Source organism: Schistosoma haematobium, chromosome 1, assembly GCF_000699445.3.
Source record: "Schistosoma haematobium chromosome 1, whole genome shotgun sequence".
Taxonomy (NCBI): Eukaryota; Metazoa; Platyhelminthes; class Trematoda; order Strigeidida; family Schistosomatidae; genus Schistosoma; species Schistosoma haematobium.
This window is the reverse complement of record NC_067196.1, coordinates 59,935,551-59,961,500: the sequence shown is the minus strand read 5'-3', so window position 1 is coordinate 59,961,500 and position 25,950 is coordinate 59,935,551. Positions and strand designations below refer to the sequence as shown.

The 25,950-nt window shown below is 37.9% G+C and overlaps 1 protein-coding gene across 1 annotated transcript in view; it reads right to left on the bottom strand.

The window, feature by feature from the left end:
• CTDSP2_1 (CTD (Carboxy-terminal domain, RNA polymerase II, polypeptide A) small) overlaps nucleotides 1-25,740 on the bottom strand; it is a 29,661-nt gene extending 3,921 nt beyond the window's left edge. Inside the window, exons 1-6 of the mRNA XM_051209242.1 lie at nucleotides 25,173-25,740; nucleotides 19,518-20,365; nucleotides 13,958-14,062; nucleotides 10,970-11,026; nucleotides 3,205-3,297; nucleotides 578-763 (exon numbers count right to left, since the gene is read on the bottom strand). Coding sequence (XP_051074677.1) covers nucleotides 578-763; nucleotides 3,205-3,297; nucleotides 10,970-11,026; nucleotides 13,958-14,062; nucleotides 19,518-20,365; nucleotides 25,173-25,533 — 1,650 coding nt within the window. The 5' untranslated portion in view covers nucleotides 25,534-25,740. The remainder of the gene's footprint in view (nucleotides 1-577; nucleotides 764-3,204; nucleotides 3,298-10,969; nucleotides 11,027-13,957; nucleotides 14,063-19,517; nucleotides 20,366-25,172) is intronic.
• Nucleotides 25,741-25,950: the final 210 nt, after the last annotated feature.

The following is a 25,950-nucleotide window of genomic DNA, read 5'->3' as shown; positions in this document are numbered from 1 at the left end:
CCTGATTGATGAATCATTAAGCAAAAGATCGATCTGTACAAACAACTGTTTTCTGGGATGTAAAAATCAGAAACGAGGACAGCTGAGATGGACGTTCCTTGAATCAACTAACTTGGATAAGTTATTATGTACACTAACTTGAAATACAGTGTTCAAATAAGTATTCAGAAAAGAAAAAACTTTACGACATATGTATAAATAACAACCAAACAAAGAACTTTCAAAATATAGAACGACTAACGCGATCGTAACGTAATAAACAGGCAACTGACACCTACAGGTATAAGTACGAAGAGAATATCTAAGCTATTGTGTGACAACTACTGACATTACAAACCTATGTAGAATGAAAAAAGATGTTCTTTATCAACTCATAACCCGGTGATGATTAACAGTTGAGTTGAGTGCTTAATAGAAGTAGATGAGTAAAATGGCAACTAAATAAAAACATATATCAGTAGTGTATAATGACACGAACTAATTCTATATTTATAAGGAGTATAGATGAGATGAAAAAAGCTCTTTAAAAAAATATAAGTTTGCTAGTAATTGAAAGTAACAGTCAAATGACACGTACTGCATTACTTGGCTGGAATAAAAATGATATGGGAGAATTGTCAACGATGCATATTTGTTCCACATCTCTTCCCAAACGACTCAAATCCTTAATTAAATTGCACTGATGATCAACACATGCCTCGCGAAATAAGCGATGACGAAAATACGACGAGGCATCAATGTAATCACAAACAGGATCAGCATACTGAAATAGGAGAGTGTGAAAAATATTAGTTTATACGTAACTGGAAGTCATAAAAATGAGCAATTTACGGTATGTATATACACGATAACCGACTTTTTATGGCTCTTGAAGTGTACTATGAAAGTAATGATTGACATTTTGCGAAAGGCACAAATATATACAAAAACGGATGAATGATAACGTATTTATACACAAAGCAAATCCTTGAAAAACACTACGGATAAACAAGAAAAATTTAAGGAGACAACCATACAAAATACAAATATAAAACCATGAGAAAATACTTGTGCCAAAAATGTGATTATCCTCATATATAACCACATATACTACTTATAAATCACTGTGATTACTGGTCCATTTACTACAATAAAACGATTAGAGAAAAGATGTCAAATTGTGTAAAAAAAAAATGAAAGAGATATATTTGAATGAGGTCGGAAACAAATGATCGACAAAGTAGCAGATAGATACGTCAGATAAAATAAACAAAACAAAGTTTATAGGTAAGAAATTGAACAACTTCTGTAGCACTTTGATGATACTTTACTTAATGTGGTGTAATAGATGGCTTAATGGAAGTCTAGAATCAGTGTTGATTAAATGACTACATGACTGAAAAAATGTTCGCTTTAGAGAACTGAAGTTCGAAACCTATCTGGAAGAATCAAAATAAGATAAAACCGTTGTTAAACTGAGTATAGCACAACCAAACAAATAAAGTACTATTTATATAAAACACATTCAATCAATATACAATAACAAGCTATTTGTCGGATAACAAACAAATTATCGGATTTGGGGAGTACAACAAAACATTTGTAACTAAAGATGGGCCATACCGTAAAAGATTAATCTGCGGCGATTGACTTAAATGTTTCGTATATTTAATTTTCATTCGAGTGTTAATTATATATTGTACTCAGAGTACCTTTAATGGTAATTACATTCCATCATTACAGTCTCAAATGATTCTTTATGCTTAAAGTGTTATTTACAACGAAAAAATGACAAAAGGAACCATAAACAAATAGGAAGTGAACAAGGTTTTAAAATACAGTGCCCACAAAATATTAAAAAGTTTCAAATACAAAATCAGTAACACAGAATGTACAAAATATCTGCATAATATATAGATATAAACGCGTAACTCTAGACTGAATAAAAAGCTTGCTATACTTGGGATTTCGCCAGTTACACACACCATTTAGGCGTTAATTGTTGTTGGGAGGGGACTGGGGGCAAAAAGCACCCTTATTTTTATGATGTTTACATTTATTATGTCCTGCATGTTCTGTGCAGGATTGTGCTGGAACACATTGAATGACCATTTTTTTTATCTAACCTGCGTTAGTGGACATTTGGAGAAGACTCTGTGATCCTCTTGTGTAAAATTATAAGTATACTAACGTTCTTATTGTGATTTTTGCTTCCATCCAACCTTGTTTACTTGAAATAAAACTACTTTCCTGCCCAACCATATTCTGATTTGGGGGCTTGTCTAGTGAAGTAAAGTGTCAGTGTTATAACTTGTGGTCATGTGCCCTATTAATCTATGACGCGATGATACCGCCAATTAGTGGAAAATGATTTATCGACCGGACCAATGACGCATAAAACCCGTACGAGCAGTCTAGAGCCTTTAACGGCCCTGTTTCCTGCCTAGCCCTGCCTATTAAGTTCATAACACCAATATCAGCTTCCACGATATGAATTATGTGAATTATTATATACAAACCAAACAGACCACATAGTATCATAAAACAGAAAATAACATTTGTACAAGATCTAGCCGAAAGTGGCTGTGAATGTCGAAGATAGTAATTGAAAGACTGGACATAACTCAAGAATGGTAAATCGTATAATGATTGTTCATAGGTCAAAATAAAGTTTATAATAAGAGGAACACGAATATGAATAGTTTATTTACTTAACAACTATACAGTAAAAAAATATGTATAGTATTAGTCCAGAAATAGATTCCAATATTTACCATTCATTATTCTCATTGGGATATAACAGTCAGAATAATATTAAGAAATAAGAGTAAACGGGTCGTAATAAGAGAGATTACAGCAAAAATGTACCGCTGATATAACTCCTATTATGCTATAAGAATAAACACTGTCCAAAGTTAATCCAATCCTCTTGTTACTGTGCGGAAAACAGAGGAAATTTTAAGTGCCAAAATCATTAGATCACATAGGATGTTCAAATTTACGTGAAGGATAAATGAAGCTAAAATGGTCAGTGTTTTATTTTGCAACAATCGGAAGATGGAACCTTGATGAAGGAGAGAAATTACGTGAAAATATAAAGGGAAGTGGAACAAATGGAACAAAAACCCTTCCAAAATGAAACAAAATATTTATTATTATTTGTAGTGTATATATATATATATATATATATATATATATATATATATATATATATATAAAACTAACCTTGCGAAGACTTGCTGTGAACATAACGCACTCAAAAAGTGGTCCAATAGCTTTAAGAAACTTATCAAGATACGGTCTTTTTCGGACATACACCTAAAAAAACGACGAAAATCAAACAACGCTATTTGACAAGATTAAACAAAAATTATTACGTTTCCTTTCTTGATACAATCAAAATACTAGTAATTCGTAAATGTTTGAAAGAAGACCTAGCGAATTCCTTAGAATCTAAGGTAAATTAAAGTCAGTCAGTTAGCTACAACGTAGTACCAGGCACATATATGCTTCGGTTCAAGCAATTCGATGTAACGGTTATCAAATAAGACTTAAAAATATTAACATACAAAGTACCCGTCACAATGAGAGATAGGTAAAGATATAAGAGATTTCATTAATAAAACGGGAATTGAAGTCTAAACTAGAGACAGTATTACTTAACTTATCCAATTTATTTCCTTCACCAACGTAGAAACTGGGACATATATACATTTTTTTCAAGTTGCCATACAACACCAGCACAGTGAAATAAGGTTACCAGGATGAATGTCAGAGTAGTATAAGCAGTAGTATCAGCGACAGCAAAAAACACTACGTGTAAACATTACGATTCGAGAAGATTGCATGAATAAAAAGTAGTAATAGTGGCCGGTGACTTTAATGCTCAAGTAGGTAAACTAGGCGATAGGGAGAGACACCTAGGTGGATCTTATAGTGTCGTGGCTCAAAGAACAGATAATGGCGACCGTCTGTTGCAGCTATGCTCAGATAGCCGCCTGTTTCTTGCAAATACTAACTTTAGGCATAAGGAAAAATATCTTTTAACATGGAGACCCCCTAATTCGTCCCAACGTTGGACCCAAATAGATCACATCGCTATCAGCCACCGATGGAGGGGCTCGATAGAAGACTGTCGCTCATTCTGGATCACATGCCTAGATTCAGATCATGCTCTAGTGCGAGCACGTATTTGCTTGCGTCTTACTGGACGTAGGAAAGACGCTGCAAGGAAACATCTTAGGGCCCTACTTAATGATAGTCAAGCTAAGAATATATTTCAGGAACAACTAGGAAAACAGTTACGCAGCCATGTATGTGATGCCCACTCTGAGGCAGCATGGAATGATATCCGAAAAGCTGTGGAAACAGCAGTGATATCTACCAGTAAGGTAACCCGTAAGGTTAGGGAGCAACACTGAGTCTCAGCAACATCTATCTCACTGATAGATGCTCGGAAACTCATTCCACCTGGCTTTGAACATAATGAAGAGCGGAGTCAGCTTAAGCGCAAGCTGACAAGAAGTCTACGCAATGATCGTAAACAGTGGTGGGTAGCGAAAGCAAGAGAGATGGAAAAGGCAGCGGCAATAGGTAATAGCAGACAATTGTTCAGACTTGTTAAGGAAACCGGTATTAGGAAACCGACTGTTAGCGAAACAATCTCAGAGAAAGATGGACATATTATACATTCTCAATCCAGGAGATTGGATCGATGGGCAGAAAATTTCAGGGATCAGTTCAACTGGCCTTCAGCCACACTTCGGTTTCCCACGATCTCCAGTCAACCTGAATGGCAATTTAATGTAGGTCCTCCGTCTCTTTACGAAGTTGAAAAAGCCATAGGAAATCCGAAACGAGGGAGAGCAGCAGGCCCTGACAGGTTTACTCCTGAGATTTTTAAGGATGGTGGTCCAGTATTAGCAATGAGATTAACCGAGGTCTTAGGTAGAATTTGGGAACTGGACGTAATCCCATCTGACTGGTCTCAATCACTGATTGTGCCAGTCTATAAGAAAGGACAAAAGTCCTCTTGTGACAATCACAGAGGAATCAGTTTGACTAATATAGTGTCTAAAATATTAGCTTCAATAATACTTCGACGCCTAACTAAAGCTCGTGAAGAGCAGACTAGAGAAAACCAGGCTGGTTTTCGACCTGGACGTGGTTGTATAGATCAGATATTCACACTACGTCAGGTTCTAGAACACAGACACTCGTTAAGACGCCCCACAATGGTAGTATTTCTCGACCTTGAGGCGGCATTCGACTCTGTTGATCGTAAGGTTCTATGGCAGTGTTTGTCACTGAAAGTAGTACCAAAGAAGTACATTAACCTTATAAAGGCTCTCTACTCGAACACAACTGGTAGAGTGAGAGCTTATGGCGAACTGTCATCAGAATTGATTACCTCAAGTGGTGTTCGTCAGGGCTGTCCACTCTCCCCATTCTTGTTGAACTTTGTGGTCGACGTACTTTTAGAGATAACACTCTCCTCATCTAAATTTCCAGGAGTTGAACTTCTACCACGAGATTCACTTTCTGACCTAGAATATGCCGATGGCATAGTTCTATTTGGTGAAGACGCCGACAAAATGCAGAGTCTTCTGACCACTCTAAACAACAATGCAGGCATGTTCGGGATGCGATTCTCCCCCCCGAAATGCAAAATGTTACTTCAGGATTGGGTTACATCGACACCCGAACTGATGATAGGGAGTGAAGTAGTTGAGTGTGTCGATCGCTTCACTTATCTTGGAAGTCTCATCAGCCCTTGTGGTCTGGTGTGTGACGAAATCTCAGCACGGATACAGAAGGCTCGACTAGCTTTTACCAACTTGCGTCATTTCTGGTGTAGGCGAGATATCCGTCTACTAACCAAAGGACGGGTTTACGGCAGAGTTCGTTCTGTCACACTTTATGGCAGTGAAACATGGCCGGTAAGAGTGGAGGATATTCGTAGGTTGCTAGTATTCGATTATAGGTGTCTTCGAAATATTGCTCGTATATCGTGGGACCATCGAGTAAGTGATGCAGTTGTTAGGAAACGGGTACTAGGTAAGGATGGCAAATCAATTGATGACGTAGTGAAACTTCATCAGTTGAGGTGGCTGGAACACGTGTTACGTATGCCCAACCATCGACTGCCTCGACGCGCGATGTTCATTGGTATAGGAGTAGATTGGAAGAAAGCTAGGGGCGGCCAGACCAAAACATGGCACAAGTCCATGAAGTCACTGACAAGTGGTCTGAGTCATGTCGGTAGGTGTAGACTACCTGGTTGGGGACCACGAGATGATAGCAACCGATGGTTAGAAACCCTGAATGACATGGCTCAAAATCGTTTGCAATGGCGCAGGTGCATCCACTCTTTGTATTCTCCCAAATTTTGATCTTATTCCTCCTTGTCTCTTTTTTTTCTCCTCTCAGATTTATTTCACTGTATTATACTCTTTAAGTATCATCTCCAAACACTAATCTTCCTGATTACTGCTTATACTCTTGCTACCTCTACCACTACGGGATTTGAATCGACAACTGCATCTCTGTGCTAATGTGGTGTGGCAACTCGGACTGATGTCCGTACGTACGAAGTTCTACGTTGTTACTGACTGACTGACTGATGAATAAAAAGTAAATATTATTCTGAAACTCAGGATCTAAGGCAATACAAAGAGTGAATGTATTTAAACCATGTCTCTAATGATTGGTTACGATAATCGAGCAGACCCCAACCAAGTAGTTTGCACTTACACCTATAAAGTTGTCATGAGAACTGGAATCAACGTAAGTTACCAAACATTGATTTCAGCTGCGTTACAGATACTAAATACACAATTACAGCTCTGTAGCCAACTTATACCAACAATCGATGGTTAAATGATAGGATGATATGGCTTGATCTGATCACGTTTAGTATTCGCGTAAACCATTCACCCCTAATCACGTAGAACATAAGTGTAAACAGGTGTCCTCTAGCTGATTTGGCCTAAATCATGCAATGTATTATCTAAGTAAGAGTAACGTGAACCAAAAGGATAAAGCTGCTAAAAAAGTTCTTTACACAATCCAAGGAAAGCTACAGTATATTAAACAAGGATGCTAGAATTCTAAAACTGAATAAGTGGAAACCTATGGATGATCAGTAAAAGTTCTGCCTAAAACAATAGATTTAACGAAACCTGTGTGACTAAGCGAAAAAATAAAAGGAATAATATGCGCATTACAACTTAGATTGCATTCACTTTTATCAACGAAAATCAAATTATCAAGAAAACAAATGAGTCATTCGAAGCACACCAATTTATAGTTTGTCAAATTGTGTGGTCTAGGCTACGTTTCATAGGTTGGTTGATACACATAGTAAGAATAGAAAATTACAAACAGAGAACGCTCGATTGCATGTGTAACTATGCTAGTCTCATATATTGATTTAACAACAAGCACATACATAAGAGCGAAAATCCACTCATAATCACGTGAGCAAATTTAGCACAGAGAAATTTAAACAGACACATTATTGAAACGAATGCTGACTTTGTGAGAAAATCAAATGATCAATTTGGACATCATTTAAAATCAATAGGTACTCGTCACACTGTATACCACAAGTCGAATGAACAGCTTCTTTAGATAGGAAATTTATAATTGTAGGTAAACAATGGTAGCAAACGAAAATTCAAGAGTAACTAACATCAAAGGCCTTTGAAATTATTAATTTAAGTGAATAACTGAAGTGTATATAAAATTCAGTGATGAATTTGTTTCACATATTGATTAACTGTCATTACTTTTTTATCATCACCGTTAAATAGTAGGCGTTCTATTTAACTCAAGCAAAAAAAAATGATTAGAAAGTTTGAATTTAGTGTCAGATCTTCAGAATAGCCCTAAATATAACCACTGATGACAAAGAGTATGTTATTGGAACCCACACACCAAACACAACCACGGAAACTAAAAACAGTGAACGGTGAAAAGGTAATTAAGTTCAGATTCAACCGCCACTGTAGACTAGATAATAAGTAGGGTTTGTTTTTGATCACTGAATCGAATAAAAGGGCCGTTTATATTAATACTACTTAACGATTGTACCGATGAAGTTAGAATGAAATCGGAGGTGAGGTCTAAAAATTACAAGCAAATATGTATTTTGAGAAATCGATTTAATTTGAATTGCACGTCATTATAATGGCAACAGAGGATGAGAAGATACTATGTTGAAATACTCACAGCATCGAAAATCTGCTGAAATCCTCAAAAAGGACTAATAGGGATATTATTTAACCGTATTCAGCATTGCATCAATATTGCGAATCACCAGGTAAAATAATATCTCCCAACGTACGTTTATGGCTGACACTTAATGACAATAAACGGTTAAGGATAATTGCAACAAGGGGTTACGTTAATTTGTTTGGTGGACAAGTTCCCTTCAGTGTATTTTAGTTTGGCTTAGTTTACCTTTTTATGAGTTGAAATTGCCTGTCACAATCACTACATTTGAAGGTTAGAAAGGTTCTGGTAGGATTCGTCTTTTACTTCATCCTAGCTGAAGTCAGCAAGAGCGTAGGTAGAGAGTAAGAGGCTACGTGTGTATCTATTTTTCAAGTACTTATATCCCCGTTCAATAAAACAAAATGTAACTATCAGCTGAGATTCTGTTCATGAATGACTGCTCTACTTCAGAACTCGGTACCACACTTACATCCGTAAGAATACGAAAGGCCCCTAACGGGTCTCTTATTTATTTATTTGGACACATGAATATTGGTACAAGAGAGCGCCAATATATATGCGCCACACAAAACAATGAAAATTCGAGAGGAATACAAAGAAAGAAAAAAAAGCTAAGGAGCGCAACAAAAAAAGAGAGAACAATAACGAAGAGATTGGTGTAAGGTAATGTGCTAGTAATCAGGGAACGCAAAGGTACAATCGGAAGAAATCTTTCAGGTAAGGGAGACACAACCACTTTTTATGAAGAAAGTAAAAGAAGGTTACAGCAGGATCGCCACTGGCTTCTATTCTGAGCCATATCTGATAACATCTCTAGCCACTGTGTAGCACCATCTCTCAGACCCCAACCAGGGAGTCGTGAAGGACCAACAGAAGCCAGTCCTTTGCAGCTTTCTTTCATGCCACGACACCATGTCATGCACTGACCACCTCTCCGCTTCTTCCAACCAGTCCCAGAGTCGGCAAATAATGCACGACGTGGAATTCTCTGAGACGACATTCGGAGAACATGTCCAAGCCACCGAAGTCGGTGTTTCAAGATGGTGACACCAATTGAATTATCATCTCTGTGCCCGAACACACGATGCCGAACCTCTGCATTACTGACATGGTGTTGCCACTGGATGTCAGCAATCCTTCGGAGACAGCGATGATCGAACACAGAGAGTCGTCTAACGTCGTCTAACGGGTCTCTAGACATGCGACAACCGACTTCTGATAGCCAAATACACAGTAGTAGCGTTCATCTTGTTGTGCTAATGAGGTATGGTAACCTGGAACGATGTGTATATGTGCCCGGTCCTACGTTGTAGATGACTAACTGAGTCAAATATATTGGTCTTAGCAAGGTTAAATCAATGAGATTTCAGTCTTGCAGGTGGGTTCGAGATACATTACATACAATTCGAACACCGAATGATACACGTTGTTCGGGGTAATGTTTTAGACCAAGGTTACCATGTTGCAAATGAGAAGACATATGGAACTAATGTATGATTAGTAAGAAAAAAAGTATAAAATGAGTAAATAGCTTGATTATGAGCAGTATTGATTAGTGTTCTTAGTTAAAGCCAACGGTAAACACCTCCCCGTTGCCCAAATTGTGAAAAAAATATTCTCGATGGGCTCGGCAAAGCAACTGGTTTACTATTTAAAGTACTGTCGACCGCAGGACAGTTGCTGAAGTTCGGTTATTTTTTAATGCTAGTTTATACTTTACAAACCACATCATATTTTTAGAAACAAATTTCCCAGTTTGTCTTCTGTCTATCTATTACCATATGACAATTCAGTCGGCAACAGAGCCTAGCTCAAACAATGTGCTTGCTGTTTATTTTCCAACCGATATCTAATCGACCTGTCTGGAATGGTAGAGCCCAAAGGAAGAATTAGCTTTGCGTCTGATCATTACATTACTCACCACGCATTCAACATACATCAGCAAATTGCGAATTATTTCATCTCACTCAAAGTAATACTATGAAACTAACGAGAGTAGCCATGTAAAACATTTATTTCTTTATGACTACCTTCTTACCCAAGACCCTATAATGAAGATGACCATACTCCTATTGAGGATTTATGCTTTAGTTTTAATTGTTTCTGTTCAAATAATTGATCGGAAATGTCCATAAACGTGTGTGATGAGACACAATAGGAAGTATTATACAAATAGATCATTTATGTTCAGCAGTCAGCTAGCAATCTATTACACATCCATAACCTGAACGATTAATATTTAGTTAGTAAACCTGGTAGTTGCAAAATAATCCACAAGTAACCATGTGACATTTCACAATATAAGATGTTTTCGACTTCATACCAAGCAATCACGTTGTAAGACAAATTCACAGAGATAAACCCTACAGAATGAATCTAAGTAATAACTTTAGTTCAGCAAAGAAGGTCTTTTTTCTAACTGTCATTTACTAAGGCCGTATGATCGTATTTTATACATAAGCGTCTATAAAGTAGGGTGTTGGGTCATTAACAACGTCGAGGGTCGATAAAAAATTCCAAGTATCAAATACAAATTACGTAATAGTCGAAGGATAGTCAGAAACAGTAGACTACAATATCTGAAATTATTATAGATACGACTGTAAATGATAACGTCTAAAAAATTCTGCCTAACCGTTATTTGTCAGATGACGTATAGGGGTTTTTATGCAATAAATTTGGATAAATTAAGTGTGAATGAAGATAAACTAAATCAAATTATCACATGTCTCAAAAGTACAATTTGACTAACTTGTTGAATAGTGCCATTGATTTCCACGGGAACAACAAAATCTGCGTTTTCTACATACTGGAATATGAAAAAGATATTTGAAGCATATGAATCTTGTAGACATAAACAGATATAAATATATGACAAAAGTTCTAAATTCCAAACTATTCTAATAACCCAGAAGATATGAGTTAAAGAACAAAAATGTTAAACCGAGACAACGAAATTCTCATATCTGTTCAGATCTAATTAGAACGAACAATACTATATACTGTTGAAGAAATGGATTTGATTAGGGTGAACGCATATCTTAACATTTTGTTTATAATCAAAAAAACTACTTTTACGTTTAATATATTTCTTGATATTTGTAATAAATCCATTTTATCAATTATCTAAGCATAGGTCTCTTAATTTGTCATTATATTACTTCGTAAACATGCATGAATATACTTCACATTACTAACTGCATAAAGTTGGAAAAGAATGTCACCGGATTCCAACAAATAGGCTCAAACTAATATGTATACAACGAAATGACCGGATCCCTCATAAAGCTGAGTAAGAGATCTGAAGAAGTGTGACACTGACAAATCAGTAATTATGAAGAAAAATAACTATTCTCATACGGTTAATTTTTCCTCAAACTTATGTACGCTTATGATAAAAACTCTCAAAGTGCCTAAACAAGTAGACATAAGTAAAGCGCCGGACTCACGGAACTCCACAATAATGATACAAACAAATTAGTCTGCAAAACAAGAACATAACTTTGACCTGATTCACCAGAAATTAATCGTTTTAAAGCTTTCCCCCTACGAATGACTTTCAATCACTTTTATGGTACAAACACTGCAAATATGCCAGATAGTTAAAGTTTCTTTCGTACAGTTTGCTTGAAAATCCAATGTTAATAGTCAAGTAGGCAAAAGACGCTCGGACTTCTGATACACTGTTCATAATGCAGAAGTTCTAACAAATAAATGTAATTAACTATTGTCACCCATGCTTATTGAATATTCTAGAACACTATTCAAAGTTGTACAGATACATTTATTGATTATTTCCCATTAAATCTTGGGGATCTTCGAATCGAAAACTCATTAGACCGTTTAGTGACCGTACTAACCCTATATGTTTTAAAGTCCACACTTCTGTTAACTATTTTTATATTGCTATACAATATTGCAACTTTAGCTTTTTATTTGACGTCGCATATTTGCGACAGATTCTGAAAGAAGCTTGTCATGAACTTTTCTATCTACCTATCAAGGGTTTGATTAGATATCTTTTTTAGGCAGTATACTTGGTTGACATTTTTTTAATACAAACATTATTACCATGAGATCAAAGTGTTGTGTATTGCAGATACTATCAGGCATATTTTGAGAAAAATACTTAATAACCTGGTTTTACACCTAATGATATAAATGGTTTGTCAAATAATAGTTAAAATTCGTTTCAGAATAAAATATTGTTGTTACCGAAGCACTTAGTATCGTAAAACTTGAATTTTATGATATACTTTCTGGTACAAAAAACACTCGAAATAATATCCTAGCGAAGTCACACGGCTCTGAATTTTATCGCACACAAATATGAAGCTATACAGACAGTCGCCTAATAAAGTGCGCACATATACGGGCGAATGTAAACAAACATCAACTAAATACAATTGATAAACAGTGACAAATATAAACTAACTATATAGTACCAATGAAAAGGATTCTCGCTCACTTTCTAACGACAGATCGATTACAAAGCAAAAAGTAAGGTAAACAAAAGAGATACTATACCGGAAAAGTTTACTTTATAAACTAAAATCATTTTCCAAACAAATCAAAATGACCATAATATTTATTTGAAGAAAATGTAAGTAAATTAATGGAAGGTATTAGTGATCACTCATTTCAATTTTCCTTGAGATTAAGTCGATGGTTTTGGAACGTGAAGATTGGTATGGCATATTGTTCCCATGACGAGTACATTACTGGAGGCCACTAGCTACTGGTTGCCCAAAACAGGTATTTTAAAAGTATTTAAGAATATATATTGGTACGTATGTCACGATGCTGGGACTGGTTGGAAGAAGCGGAGAAGTAGCCGCTGTATGATATGGTGCTGGAATATGAAAGGAAGCTATGCATGACTGACATGTCAGTCCATCATAACTAACTGGTTGGGATCCTAGAAATAGTGCAACTTAGTGATTTGAAATGTCAGACACGGCCTAGAATAGAAGCCAATGACGGTGCTGAAGTTCATAAAAATGAGAACTTTAACCAAAAAGACTGTTGTTTCTCTCACTACAAACTATTATCGTTCACTTATTTATATTCGTTTGTTTATTTTGATTATAGTCTCCTTCCTTTCTCTATCTTTTTGCAATTTCATCTTCTTATTTATGTGGCACATTTGTTTTGGTATCCATTGATATGGCGAGTAATAGCTTAATCATTTGGAATGTGAACGACGTATGAAATTGACTTTTTTTCAATCGTGTGCGTATTCATCACATCTTAAGAAGGACTACAGATGATTAATTGTATGATATTGTAAATATGCGTTCGCACAGTAAGTTATTGAATTATTATTGTCAAATACAACTCAGTTCGATTTATACAAATCTGACTTTAATCCAATTGTAAATAAATCATATAAAATGTGAGGTATTCTTAAATCATTTCGATTTATTTTGGGAGTCAAATAAATCCTTATTGTCAATCTTCGCAACTTTTCTCATGTGTTCAAGTTACCGTATAGATTTACCCTGAGGTTATTAGAAGTATTCAGTGAGAAAACATATGATCCATTTGTATTGGTTCGTATTTTAGATAAATTAATATATGGAAACAAACCGAACACAACTCATAGATTCCATCGCTGACAACAATCTATCTACTTTATATACTATCAAAACTATTTACTTAACTAAAGTGATTCATGAACAACGATCATAATTAATCACGAAGAAAGTATTTGAGATTAATTGAATGAAATAAGGCTTACTTTGAAGGAACTATGCACCAATGTCTCATCCAAGTCCAAAACTAAGCACTTTTTATTCACACAGTCTGAGTCAACTTCACCCAATAGATCTATTCCAGGTGGTAACTGAAAAAGAAAATAAATGGATTTAGGGCCTTTTCGATAATCTTGATAATATATGAATGCTGAATCAAAATAATTCAATGATAAAAATGGAATCCTCACGAATTGATAGTTATTAATTTATAACAATGTAATTATTTGTCAGTCAGTAACAACGTAGAACTTCGTACGTACGGACATCAGTCCGAGTTGCCACACCACATTAGCACAGAGATGCAGTTGTCGATTCAAATCCCGTAGTGGTAGAGGTAGCAAGAGTATAAGCAGTAATCAGGAAGATTAGTGTTTGGAGATGATACTTAAAGAGTATAATACAGTGAAATAAATCTGAGAGGAGAAAAAAAGAGACAAGGAGGAATAAGATCAAAATTTGGGAGAACACAAAGAGTGGATGCACCTGCGCCATTGCAAACGATTTTGAGCCATGTCATTCAGGGTTTCTAACCATCGGTTGCTATCATCTCGTGGTCCCCAACCAGGTAGTCTACACCTACCGACATGACTCAGACCACTTGTCAGTGACTTCATGGACTTGTGCCATGTTTTGGTCTGGCCGCCCCTAGCTTTCTTCCAATCTACTCCTATACCAATGAACATAGCACGTCGAGGCAGTCGATGGTTGGGCATACGTAACACGTGTTCCAGCCACCTCAACTGATGAAGTTTCACTACGTCATCAATTGATTTGCCATCCTTACCTAGTACCCGTTTCCTAACAACTGCATCACTTACTCGATGGTCCCACGATATACGAGCAATATTTCGAAGACACCTATAATCGAATACTAGCAACCTACGAATATCCTCCACTCTTACCGGCCATGTTTCACTGCCATAAAGTGTGACAGAACGAACTCTGCCGTAAACCCGTCCTTTGGTTAGTAGACGGATATCTCGCCTACACCAGAAATGACGCAAGTTGGTAAAAGCTAGTCGAGCCTTCTGTATCCGTGCTGAGATTTCGTCACACACCAGACCACAAGGGCTGATGAGACTTCCAAGATAAGTGAAGCGATCGACACACTCAACTACTTCACTCCCTATCATCAGTTCGGGTGTCGATGTAACCCAATCCTGAAGCAACATTTTGCATTTCGAGGGGAGAATCGCATCCCGAACATGCCTGCATTGTTGTTTAGAGTGGTCAGAAGACTCTGCATTTTGTCGGCGTCTTCACCAAATAGAACTATGCCATCGGCATATTCTAGGTCAGAAAGTGAATCTCGTGGTAGAAGTTCAACTCCTGGAAATTTAGATGAGGAGAGTGTTATCTCTAAAAGTACGTCGACCACAAAGTTCAACAAGAATGGGGAGAGTGGACAGCCCTGACGAACACCACTTGAGGTAATCAATTCTGATGACAGTTCGCCATAAGCTCTCACTCTACCAGTTGTGTTCGAGTAGAGAGCCTTTATAAGGTTAATGTACTTCTTTGGTACTACTTTCAGTGACAAACACTGCCATAGAACCTTACGATCAACAGAGTCGAATGCCGCCTCAAGGTCGAGAAATACTACCATTGTGGGGCGTCTTAACGAGTGTCTGTGTTCTAGAACCTGACGTAGTGTGAATATCTGATCTATACAACCACGTCCAGGTCGAAAACCAGCCTGGTTTTCTCTAGTCTGCTCTTCACGAGCTTTAGTTAGGCGTCGAAGTATTATTGAAGCTAATATTTTAGACACTATATTAGTCAAACTGATTCCTCTGTGATTGTCACAAGAGGACTTTTGTCCTTTCTTATAGACTGGCACAATCAGTGATTGAGACCAGTCAGATGGGATTACGTCCAGTTCCCAAATTCTACCTAAGACCTCGGTTAATCTCATTGCTAATACTGGACCACCATCCTTAAAAATCTCAGGAGTAAACCTGTCAGGGCCTGCTGCTCTCCCTCGTTTCGGATTTCCTATGGCTTTTTCAACTTCGTAAAGAGACGGAGGACCTACATTAAATTGCCATTCAGGTTGACTGGAGATCGTGGGAAACCGAAGTGTGGCTGAAGGCCAGTTGAACTGATCCCTGAAATTTTCTGCCCATCGATCCAATCTCCTGGATTGAGAATGTATAATATGTCCATCTTTCTCTGAGATTGTTTCGCTAACAGTCGGTTTCCTAATACCGGTTTCCTTAACAAGTCTGAACAATTGTCTGCTATTACCTATTGCCGCTGCCTTTTCCATCTCTCTTGCTTTCGCTACCCACCACTGTTTACGATCATTGCGTAGACTTCTTGTCAGCTTGCGCTTAAGCTGACTCCGCTCTTCATTATGTTCAAAGCCAGGTGGAATGAGTTTCCGAGCATCTATCAGTGAGATAGATGTTGCTGAGACTCAGTGTTGCTCCCTAACCTTACGGGTTACCTTACTGGTAGATATCACTGCTGTTTCCACAGCTTTTCGGATATCATTCCATGCTGCCTCAGAGTGGGCATCACATACATGGCTGCGTAACTGTTTTCCTAGTTGTTCCTGAAATATATTCTTAGCTTGACTATCATTAAGTAGGGCCCTAAGATGTTTCCTTGCAGCGTCTTTCCTACGTCCAGTAAGACGCAAGCAAATACGTGCTCGCACTAGAGCATGATCTGAATCTAGGCATGTGATCCAGAATGAGCGACAGTCTTCTATCGAGCCCCTCCATCGGTGGCTGATAGCGATGTGATCTATTTGGGTCCAACGTTGGGACGAATTAGGGGGTCTCCATGTTAAAAGATATTTTTCCTTATGCCTAAAGTTAGTATTTGCAAGAAACAGGCGGCTATCTGAGCATAGCTGCAACAGACGGTCGCCATTATCTGTTCTTTGAGCCACGACACTATAAGATCCACCTAGGTGTCTCTCCCTATCGCCTAGTTTACCTACTTGAGCATTAAAGTCACCGGCCACTATTACTACATCCGAACGCCTAGCTTTAAGGAGGAGGTCGGAGAGCTTTCTGTATAACTCATCTTTTACATCATCTGAGCTGCAGTCAGTGGGAGAATAGGCAGAGACGACGAAGAGGCAACGACGAGTGTCCCTATCGTTTCGGATTCTTACTGCTCCGTTCAGTCGGACAGCGCACAAACGACTGTCTACTGGGATCCACTCTAAGAGAGCTAGTTCTGCCCTAAGACTCAATGATATACCTACACCGGCGAGGCCACGGGAAGCAGAATCAGGGCTTCCAGATACATGAAGTGTGAATCGAGTCGGTTCTTTATTTTGGCTTGGTGAGGTCAAATAGATGACGCTACTCGGATCCTGTATGCGCGTTTCGGAGACGCAGCACACATCGATGGCGCGGGATTCTAAAGTCCTAGCTAAGGAAGCCTGTTGCCCTATTTGGCATAGTGTTCGTACGTTAAAAGCTCCTACGTGTAGTTTAGGGCGTGGTTTCAGGAGACCAGGAATAGCGTTCCACGTACTCGAATCGTTTGCCCTAGCGGTGCGAGATGATAAAGAGACGTGAGAAGGGTTAGTCATGGAGATAAGAGAGGTATTAAGAGGTGTAGGAAGGATTTGAATGTGACCAACTTGGTCTCGTGTGCTGTCACGGGTATGAGGGCTGATATCACTTCCCGGCTGCCCACACCGTGGAAGGGTATTTCTTGAGGAACCTGAAAAGGAAATTGGATTAGTGTTGGTCTTAACGACCTGGGAGCGTGACCGCAGAGCCCAAGGGACAACTGCTTGAGGCCGGTCGCGCACGGCCTTTTTGTGGAAGGTTTTTGACGTGTTAGCTCCGTTCTTCAAAGGGCCTTACCGCCGGAGAAGGAAATCCGTGAGGTAAGGTGAGGTGTGACATTTTTAGGGTCGACCTTTTCTAGCCCCACCCCTCCTTGCGGGAAGGCAGCATCGCTGTCATGCTGGTTGTCCGAGGGAAACACCTTATTGCTGTCACACCCCTCTACAGTCAGCAGTACGACTTCGCCCTCAGACCTTGAGTTGCTGCTTTTAGTCTTACCGTTCTCCAATCGACCTGCCTGGCATGGTAGAACCTACAGGAACATATGTTCCAGCCAATATAGCTCGCTTGGGTCATCACGATAGGCAAGCCCGACCACCACGTCAAGGTAGCAGCTTCGGTCGGGATGTAATTATTTGAGGTAAACTCTTTCAACTATCCACTTATCAAAACAAGAAGTGACGTTTACTTAATGCTTATCAACACAACTAAATTTTAATACATCTTTTACTGAGGCTTCTGCATAACTTCTAATATATTCATCTGACCAGTGAGGCGCTTTTGAAACCCGATAACTTTAGAGTTAGTAGTCAAAGACGACTTAGTCTGTCTGAGTCCCATATTTAAACCCGAATATAATAGGAAATAGCCTTTAATCATTCAATCACGTGAATCCCCGACCATAAACGAACTCATGGAACAACTGAGTGGCAAAAAGCAAAAACAGCATGTCCCCTTATTGGAATCGGTGTTCGAGTTTCTAACTCAGTTTATATATGGTCAGCTCACAACTATTGAAGCTCAAAAGCACATCCCTACCAAGTAGGAGATAGAGATTGCATACAGGGCATTTAAGGCAAGAAGTTCGGACCGTCTCCATTGGGCTCAAGGTACTATTGACAAGTAAATGTCTTTGACGATGAACAGGTTGTAAAGAACGAATATTTTCTGGATCAGGCTGACAACTATCAAGCTACTTTACTGATCGAAAGAATAGAATTTCATTGGACAAAACCAAAACCCTCATGGTAGATTCCTTGTAGTACAGATTGTGGTCTGCTATAATAGTATTTTCGAGAACTGGCGACAACTGTTATATAATTTAGGTAATAGGTAACTCTATGAATGTCAGACAGTTGTATCTATTAGTTATTAAGACAGATGGGGTGGCTTTTATATCAAGTAGTTAGTATTTAATCACTTTCATTTGAAGACAGGCATCATTAAGATATAGTTTAGAAAAAGAATGTGAAGAGTCTGAGACAATAAGCAAACTATCTGTGAATAAAAGCACTTTAAAAGCAGGTGAATCAGTGCAGATAGGTAATGGTCTGTTTGCCTTCAGAACCACTATTTGTTCAAGGAGGGTAAAGAATAGGAGTTATAAAACATATTTGCTGATGATAATATTTTTTCGGCAACTTTTGATAAGACATGTAGGGGAACGATGTTAAAACACTAAAGTGGAGAACTTTTGTGTCATTGCACGATGACTCGAACCGATATTAAGAACGCTGATGAAATATTCGGGTAGTTCAGAAGCAAGATCCTCAATTTATTGGAGTGGCTTGCTAAATTGCACATAAAAATTGTTAATACATTATCGAACAGAATAAAATCAAGCTAATCGGGGTTGGGAAGGTTTAAAGCAAAATGCATATGCTTAGTTTCACTCTAAATAAAATGATGTATTTTATCAGAAGGGGGTTTTGTTGAGATTTTAGTAATTTAATAGTTGAATTCATGAGTCAATTAAAGCTAGATTTATTTTTCTCAATTTCGAACTTACATGGTCAAGATTTTCGGAAGAAGCATCACCTTGTCCATTATTTCTATCGTAATTGATAGCATATTGGTCATGAGGATAGCTGTCCGGGACAAGATGATTACCATCAGGGTTGTCACACTCAACCCATGATGAATGCAAAGGCTGTAACTGTTGGTGAATCACGTGATGTGCAGACTCAAAACCATTAGTATTTTCTACCTGTGTAGTAGGACTCTGACATTCAGTGTTATCAGTAAGCTTTATGCCGTATGCATCATTAGATGTGTTACGTTTTAAGGCTGAAAATTGGAACGGATAGTGCGACTTAGATGTGTTGACATTCATTCCGACAGTCGACCGCAAGACTGGTGACTCTACACGAACATCAGGATCGCTGAAACTGTAACCATTTGATACTGAAGCCGAATGGATAGAGCTATCAGCTTTTGATCCTAAAGCATTCAACACCATACTGGGGAGAACAGGTTGGAAAATTGATGCAGTAGGTATGGGTAATTCTTCGGTAGATGACGGGGGCGCTAATTGGTCAGCTTTACATCCGGTTGTGTCGTCAACTGACAAACCCTTCAATTTTCCGGAGCGTTTTTTGCTCCCAGATTTTGCCGGTTTGGTTGACTTTTTATTTACAAGATCATTTACTTCATTGAAGTTAGATTTACCGTCACTGGGAGATGGAGACTTTGCGGACAATGTTCCTTTAACAGAAGAGGAATCCTTTCGTTTCGACGGTAGTGGACGGCAAGCTTTATCAGGAAAACAACACAGAAAACGTCGCCATTTGTTCTGAGGCTTTGTATCAGTATGACAAGGCAAAACTTCTTTTGGCCCTTGCTTGGAAATCTCATGAGCTTAAATGACAATTAAAAAGAATTAACATAATTGTAAAAACACTATATGTATTCAAAAATTGTATTACTCAACCAACTTTAAAAACCTAAGGTCGTCAATACAACTAACAGTAATGTGGAATACACTGTCAGGCAGTCGCAGACAACCTATGACATGTCAAACGTGTTTATCATTTTAAGTTACCATACCTCACATCAACAAAAAGGGAGAAACTGGAAATGCGAACGCTTCAAATTACAATCCGTCTCAGATGACCAATTTAAATGCCCTAATTTTATCTGCGGTCTACAATCCTCAAAAGATGCACATACCCATACACGTTCTCTGAGTAAAATTGACAATACAAACAGTTAGTGAAGAATGTCGACGGTTAATAAACCTTAGATATGATACTGCAATGCTTCTGCAACCGGGACAGTCCAGTGGAGTACATGAAATGACAGAGTCAAAAAAAAACACCCAACCAATGTTCTCAAGTCAGTAGTAGCAAGGAAATGCTTCCTTCAATTTGTTGGCAGTGATAAAATGGCATTTTGCCTAACTGTCATTTCAAGAAACGTCGCTGTTATCAATGCCACAACATCGGACGTATAGAAAATTGTTACCAGTTGCGCCCTAGGAAAATTAGATCTACAACAGGACGGAGAAAATCCCTTCATGTCAAGAGTCATTGAATTTAGGAAGCCTACCCGCAACATTCAGAGTTACAGGTAGAGCTAAAAGAATATATATACCTTTACAAATAGATGAATATCCTACAAGGCTACAGTCAGATACATGTTATATTACTATAATACCAACCAAACTATGAAGATACCTAGGAAAAGCAGAATTCCAGAAAACATTTCGGACTTAAAAATGTGACTAGTGGAATATTGCATCTTAAAGGACTACTACATTGGAAGGTTACATATCAGGATGAAACTACAGCCAAACCATGCTGTATTACCGAAGCCAACTTGAACACACGGACTTGACTGAATTAGTACACAGCCTATATTCGCAATGATTAAATAATATTTCCCTGTAAGTATAGAGTCAAAATATTTCGGAGTTTTCTGGGATGAAGCTTGATACGATAACCAATGGCGAGGTGAAATTCAAGACCAAAGTTATGAGAATTGCTTCTCAGATGTCAGAATCGCCTACAGTAACAAAGCCATTATCGATGTTATCCGAAGATGAGTAAATCACAGCTACGAATGGGAAGATAGAAACACTACCCAAGTTGGTAATTAATGTAAACGGTCCTAGAGAGGTGGAAGGTACAAAACAAGAAAATGTTTTAGTTAGGGCCGTGGCATTCAGCTCAATCGATATCATGACTTCGACAATCACAGTCCAGATCAAAGAAGACCGAAACAATATAGCTACAGAGATTAAGGTAACAAGTTACATCAAGAGTTTGATCGTCAAGCAGTACTCGTAAGTGGTGGCTGAAGGTTTTTGGTTAGTCAGATGGTCGTAATGAAATCGAGAACCAGTCGAAGAGAATCGCAGCGGAATCCCAAGTTATGAATGTTACCAAAGAAATAATACATAACGAGAAACTCAAAAGCCACACCTTGGAAGAACACAACTTTACACGTTGATTTCCTAACCAAACACTGTTATCAAACAACAAAAGTCAGAGCGAAAACAAAAAGAAACTTCATTCTTTTGGGAGGTGTTAGGAATAGAACAAATATATAATTCAGTGATGAAATATATTATTTATTTATTTATCTTGCAGGTGCTGTACACACATTAAATTACTGATTAACTACCAATAGTTCGACTCATCCGAAATTATTGACTGACCAAACATTTAAAATGATGTATTATTTATTAGTTTGGATGTCATATAAGTAATTGGTGAACAATTTAGTCTGCTTTCAACCTTGTGTTGACAAAGAAGTTTCGTTCCGTTGCAATCAGCAGCAGCTAGAAATATTTCGCAGTCGTATCACTAGCAGTAATCGGCATCTAGTTTTAAGTCAACCTTGATAAATCATTCTGTTTTAAGACATTACAAAAAGTATGAAATGTAGTCCGAAATGAAATCTAGGGCAGAAAACTTTTACGTAGCGTTAGAGCTGTGTTTAAAAATAAATAAAAAATGAATGCAATACCGCCGAGACAATTTTGAATAATTTTACATAAAGTCTTTAGTCATAGACAAGGATTGTCGCTCAGATTCCAACCAGGAAGACTGCACTTCCCAATACAGCTAAAACAAGTAACCAATGACTTTACCTCATATCTTGCTTTGGGGACGACTGGTCTTCTAACGACCTACTCGTATGCTAACCAACAATGCGTATTGGTACGTGTGGTGGCTGGATATGTAACACATCACAATTACCTTAGTTTGTGAATGCTTATTGTTTCAACTGTTTTATCATTTCTACAGACCATTTTGATGTCAGTTATCGTTGAAGGCGTTCAAAAGATTATTGTCGCTTGATTCTGGATCGTACGTATTTTTGCGTAGTACTTAAAGCAGAAGCCCACCACAGGAAAAACTTCCAGACTTCATTATCAGGATGTGAATGTCAGTGACAGTCCCATCTTAGGAGCAATCCCCTTATAGAAAAACCAAGAAGTCATATAGACTAATATGGTTTCAACTCCTATAATTATTCGAGGCTTAAATTAAGTTTAGAGAGAGAAAGCTCGCGTAAATAAACCGTTTGGGATCCGAACGTGAATATATTGATTAGACATTCTTCCTAAGTAACGTTTTGGAGAGTAGGCATACTTATCTGTTAGTAATGACCCACTTTACTGGTTGACAGACTTTATGATAGTATCCATCCATGTTGTCTCTTAAATATAAGATCAGTCGAAAAAGTTTACAGTTAACTATCATCTGGATTGACTAGGTCTAGTGACGATCACCAGAATTACCTGCTTTACTTAATATTAGCAGACATCTTAACAGAAGCTATACCTCCCTTGCCTACCCTTTCTAAGGTTTTATCTGCTACGATAAGACATTGACTAAAATTACGTGCATGGCATTGTTCTGTTTAGGGGTAACTGGAAAGTCTTCTGACTAACTTGAGTACTGGTTTAATAATATTTGGGACGTTTCTCACTCCCTAAATTAAAAATTTTCCTTTGCGGTTAGTTAGTGTTAATGTGTAGTTTAACCACAGATAGAAATAAATGGGTGTTGGTAATTTGAGAAATAGCAAACCGGATAACAAAGCTTTAAAACTTCGTCGGTCGCGAAAATCAAAACTACTTGCTCCGGGGTACAGCGATAGTACTAATGTGAAAAAGACATCGACTGGGAAATCAAAACCTTACATTAATCTATGGTGGTTAACTGATAGTCATAGGTGTACTGATACATGCATACTCCCTGGTTGAGATCTGTATAATAATCCGATTCATAGTTAGAGCCTTTTTCGACATATCTCTCATTGGTCACAATAGTGAAATTGCATTTACCTTACCAACAATTTTATATCAGTCAGTTATTTTGGAATCGTATCTTCATATTTAGTTTCGTACCACCATTGGTGCAACCAATTCTTAAACTCCTCAGCTATATATTCAGTTCTGACGTACCATCTTAGACCAGTGTATGTGGGCGTATCCTATACTTTTGTGACACACCTGCTTCGGTTTGGGCACCTAGGCAGTGTCCCAGCCCACACTCAAATCCAATAATTTGTGTGGTGCCGTTATATTGTGTTGCTCTCCTGCAGCAATGTTTATGTGTTTAAATAACTAAATTTGTGGCCGACTAACTATTTAGCTACCAGTACCTACAGTTGGTTAGATCGCTCAGAAAGATCAACTCATCATTAAAGACATCTCCAGAAGAGGTTGATTAACAAAGAGTAAATGGCCACGTTAAATTATGGAAACAAGTTGGCGACCGAGTACATATTAACACCAACGACATCATTGTTTGAGGGATTACAGATACAGCCGGCCAAATGAAGGTTAAGTAAGTCAAGAGGGTTTCATAGTTATGACCTAATGGTTGTACATTAAGTAAATAAGCGACAGAATCAGGAAGTAAATCCGGAACTATGAAGTACATTATTTACTTACCTCTGTTACCTTTTATGGGTCATAAGCCGTCGACTATGGTTCGTCAACTCTGTCCTGACCCCACCTTTCTAGTTGTTACCGATTGATATTTATCCTTTTTGTTTCTGCCTTTAATTCATTTGTCTTGGAGATTTTCGCTGTATATACGAGGGTTTTCTCAAGCCACGTATTCGACTATAATTTGAGTTTAAATTAGATATTCATACAGTGATAATAAACTACCAACTAGAAACTTGTGCTAGGAAGTGTAGACTTAGTTTTTCCTAGAATGAACGTACTCTAGTACGACTCGTTATGGAAGAAGTTTCAGAGCGATCCTTTGATTTATAAAGTTTGTTCTACAATTTTGACTTGGGCATTAGAGTTTACAAACCAAATTAACAGATCTCATAACGACTAGCAAAAACAATGGGACTAAAACGGATGATATACAACGACTTGTGAAACACATGACAACCTCGACAAGTCATTTAAACATGTATTAAACTAACATTCATTCAGACAGTTCAAATAACTTCGAACTTCAAGCACTAAACTCAATTATTAATCGTTTAACACTATTCCAGTTTCACTTCATACGCTGACTGGACAGCTAACACAGGGAATGCAATAGTTAACATATTAGAAGAATTTAGACATAGTTATTAAACAATACTATATGATCATGATATATACATTTAGAAGAATTCAAATCTGTACATAAATATTATATCTGAACTAGACAATACGAATGGGTCGAAACAATTTGAAGCTTACCTGAAGATCTTGCACTACAGTTACTATGTGAATCAGTGTATCCCTCGTGTTTAATTATCTTCAAGGAAGGCGTGCTGTCACTAATTGACTGTGTCCTAGAGTGCGAACGACAGGCTGCTTCATAAATAGCAGCACTAGCAGCCTCGAGATTCAGAGGAACGGGGGGAGGAGAAAGAACGAGCCTTTCATACTCTTCAGAAGAAATATCCCCCAAATGTTGAATGTCAATCGACTTTTGTCCCACTGGGACCAATAAACTGCCATTTTCGGGACGAGAACTTAAACACAGACTTTTGCAAGGCTCTGATGACATATCATCTCCGGAATATGATTTTTTGTTTTGATAAGGTACACCGTCCATAAGACCCAATCATCTAGGGAGATAACAAGCTGGAAAATTTGGCCTAGGACAGGCGGGTCATCGGCGAGAGGTGAAATCGTTGGTTGATTAAAACTAAACTCTGCGGTAGTTCAAATTGTTGAAATGGCTCTGTACAGAATGGAAGGAACTTTTCGCCTAAGGGACTTCTGTGTCTAGTAGCAGGGGACTACCAACGCCTACAGGTAGTAACCCAGGCATATTAACGATTAAAGAAGATAAAGAAGGAAAAGTTGCTAATTTATAGCGAAACGCTCTCCTTAGTCATTAAGGTGTGTCATTTCATGGCTTGCCGTTGGATACATTCCAGAGTGTCCTTAACATTTTTGAGTGAGGGAAAACACTATGTTTCCGCACTCTAAATGGGGACAAATAAAACTGTTGAAAATTATATGGAAA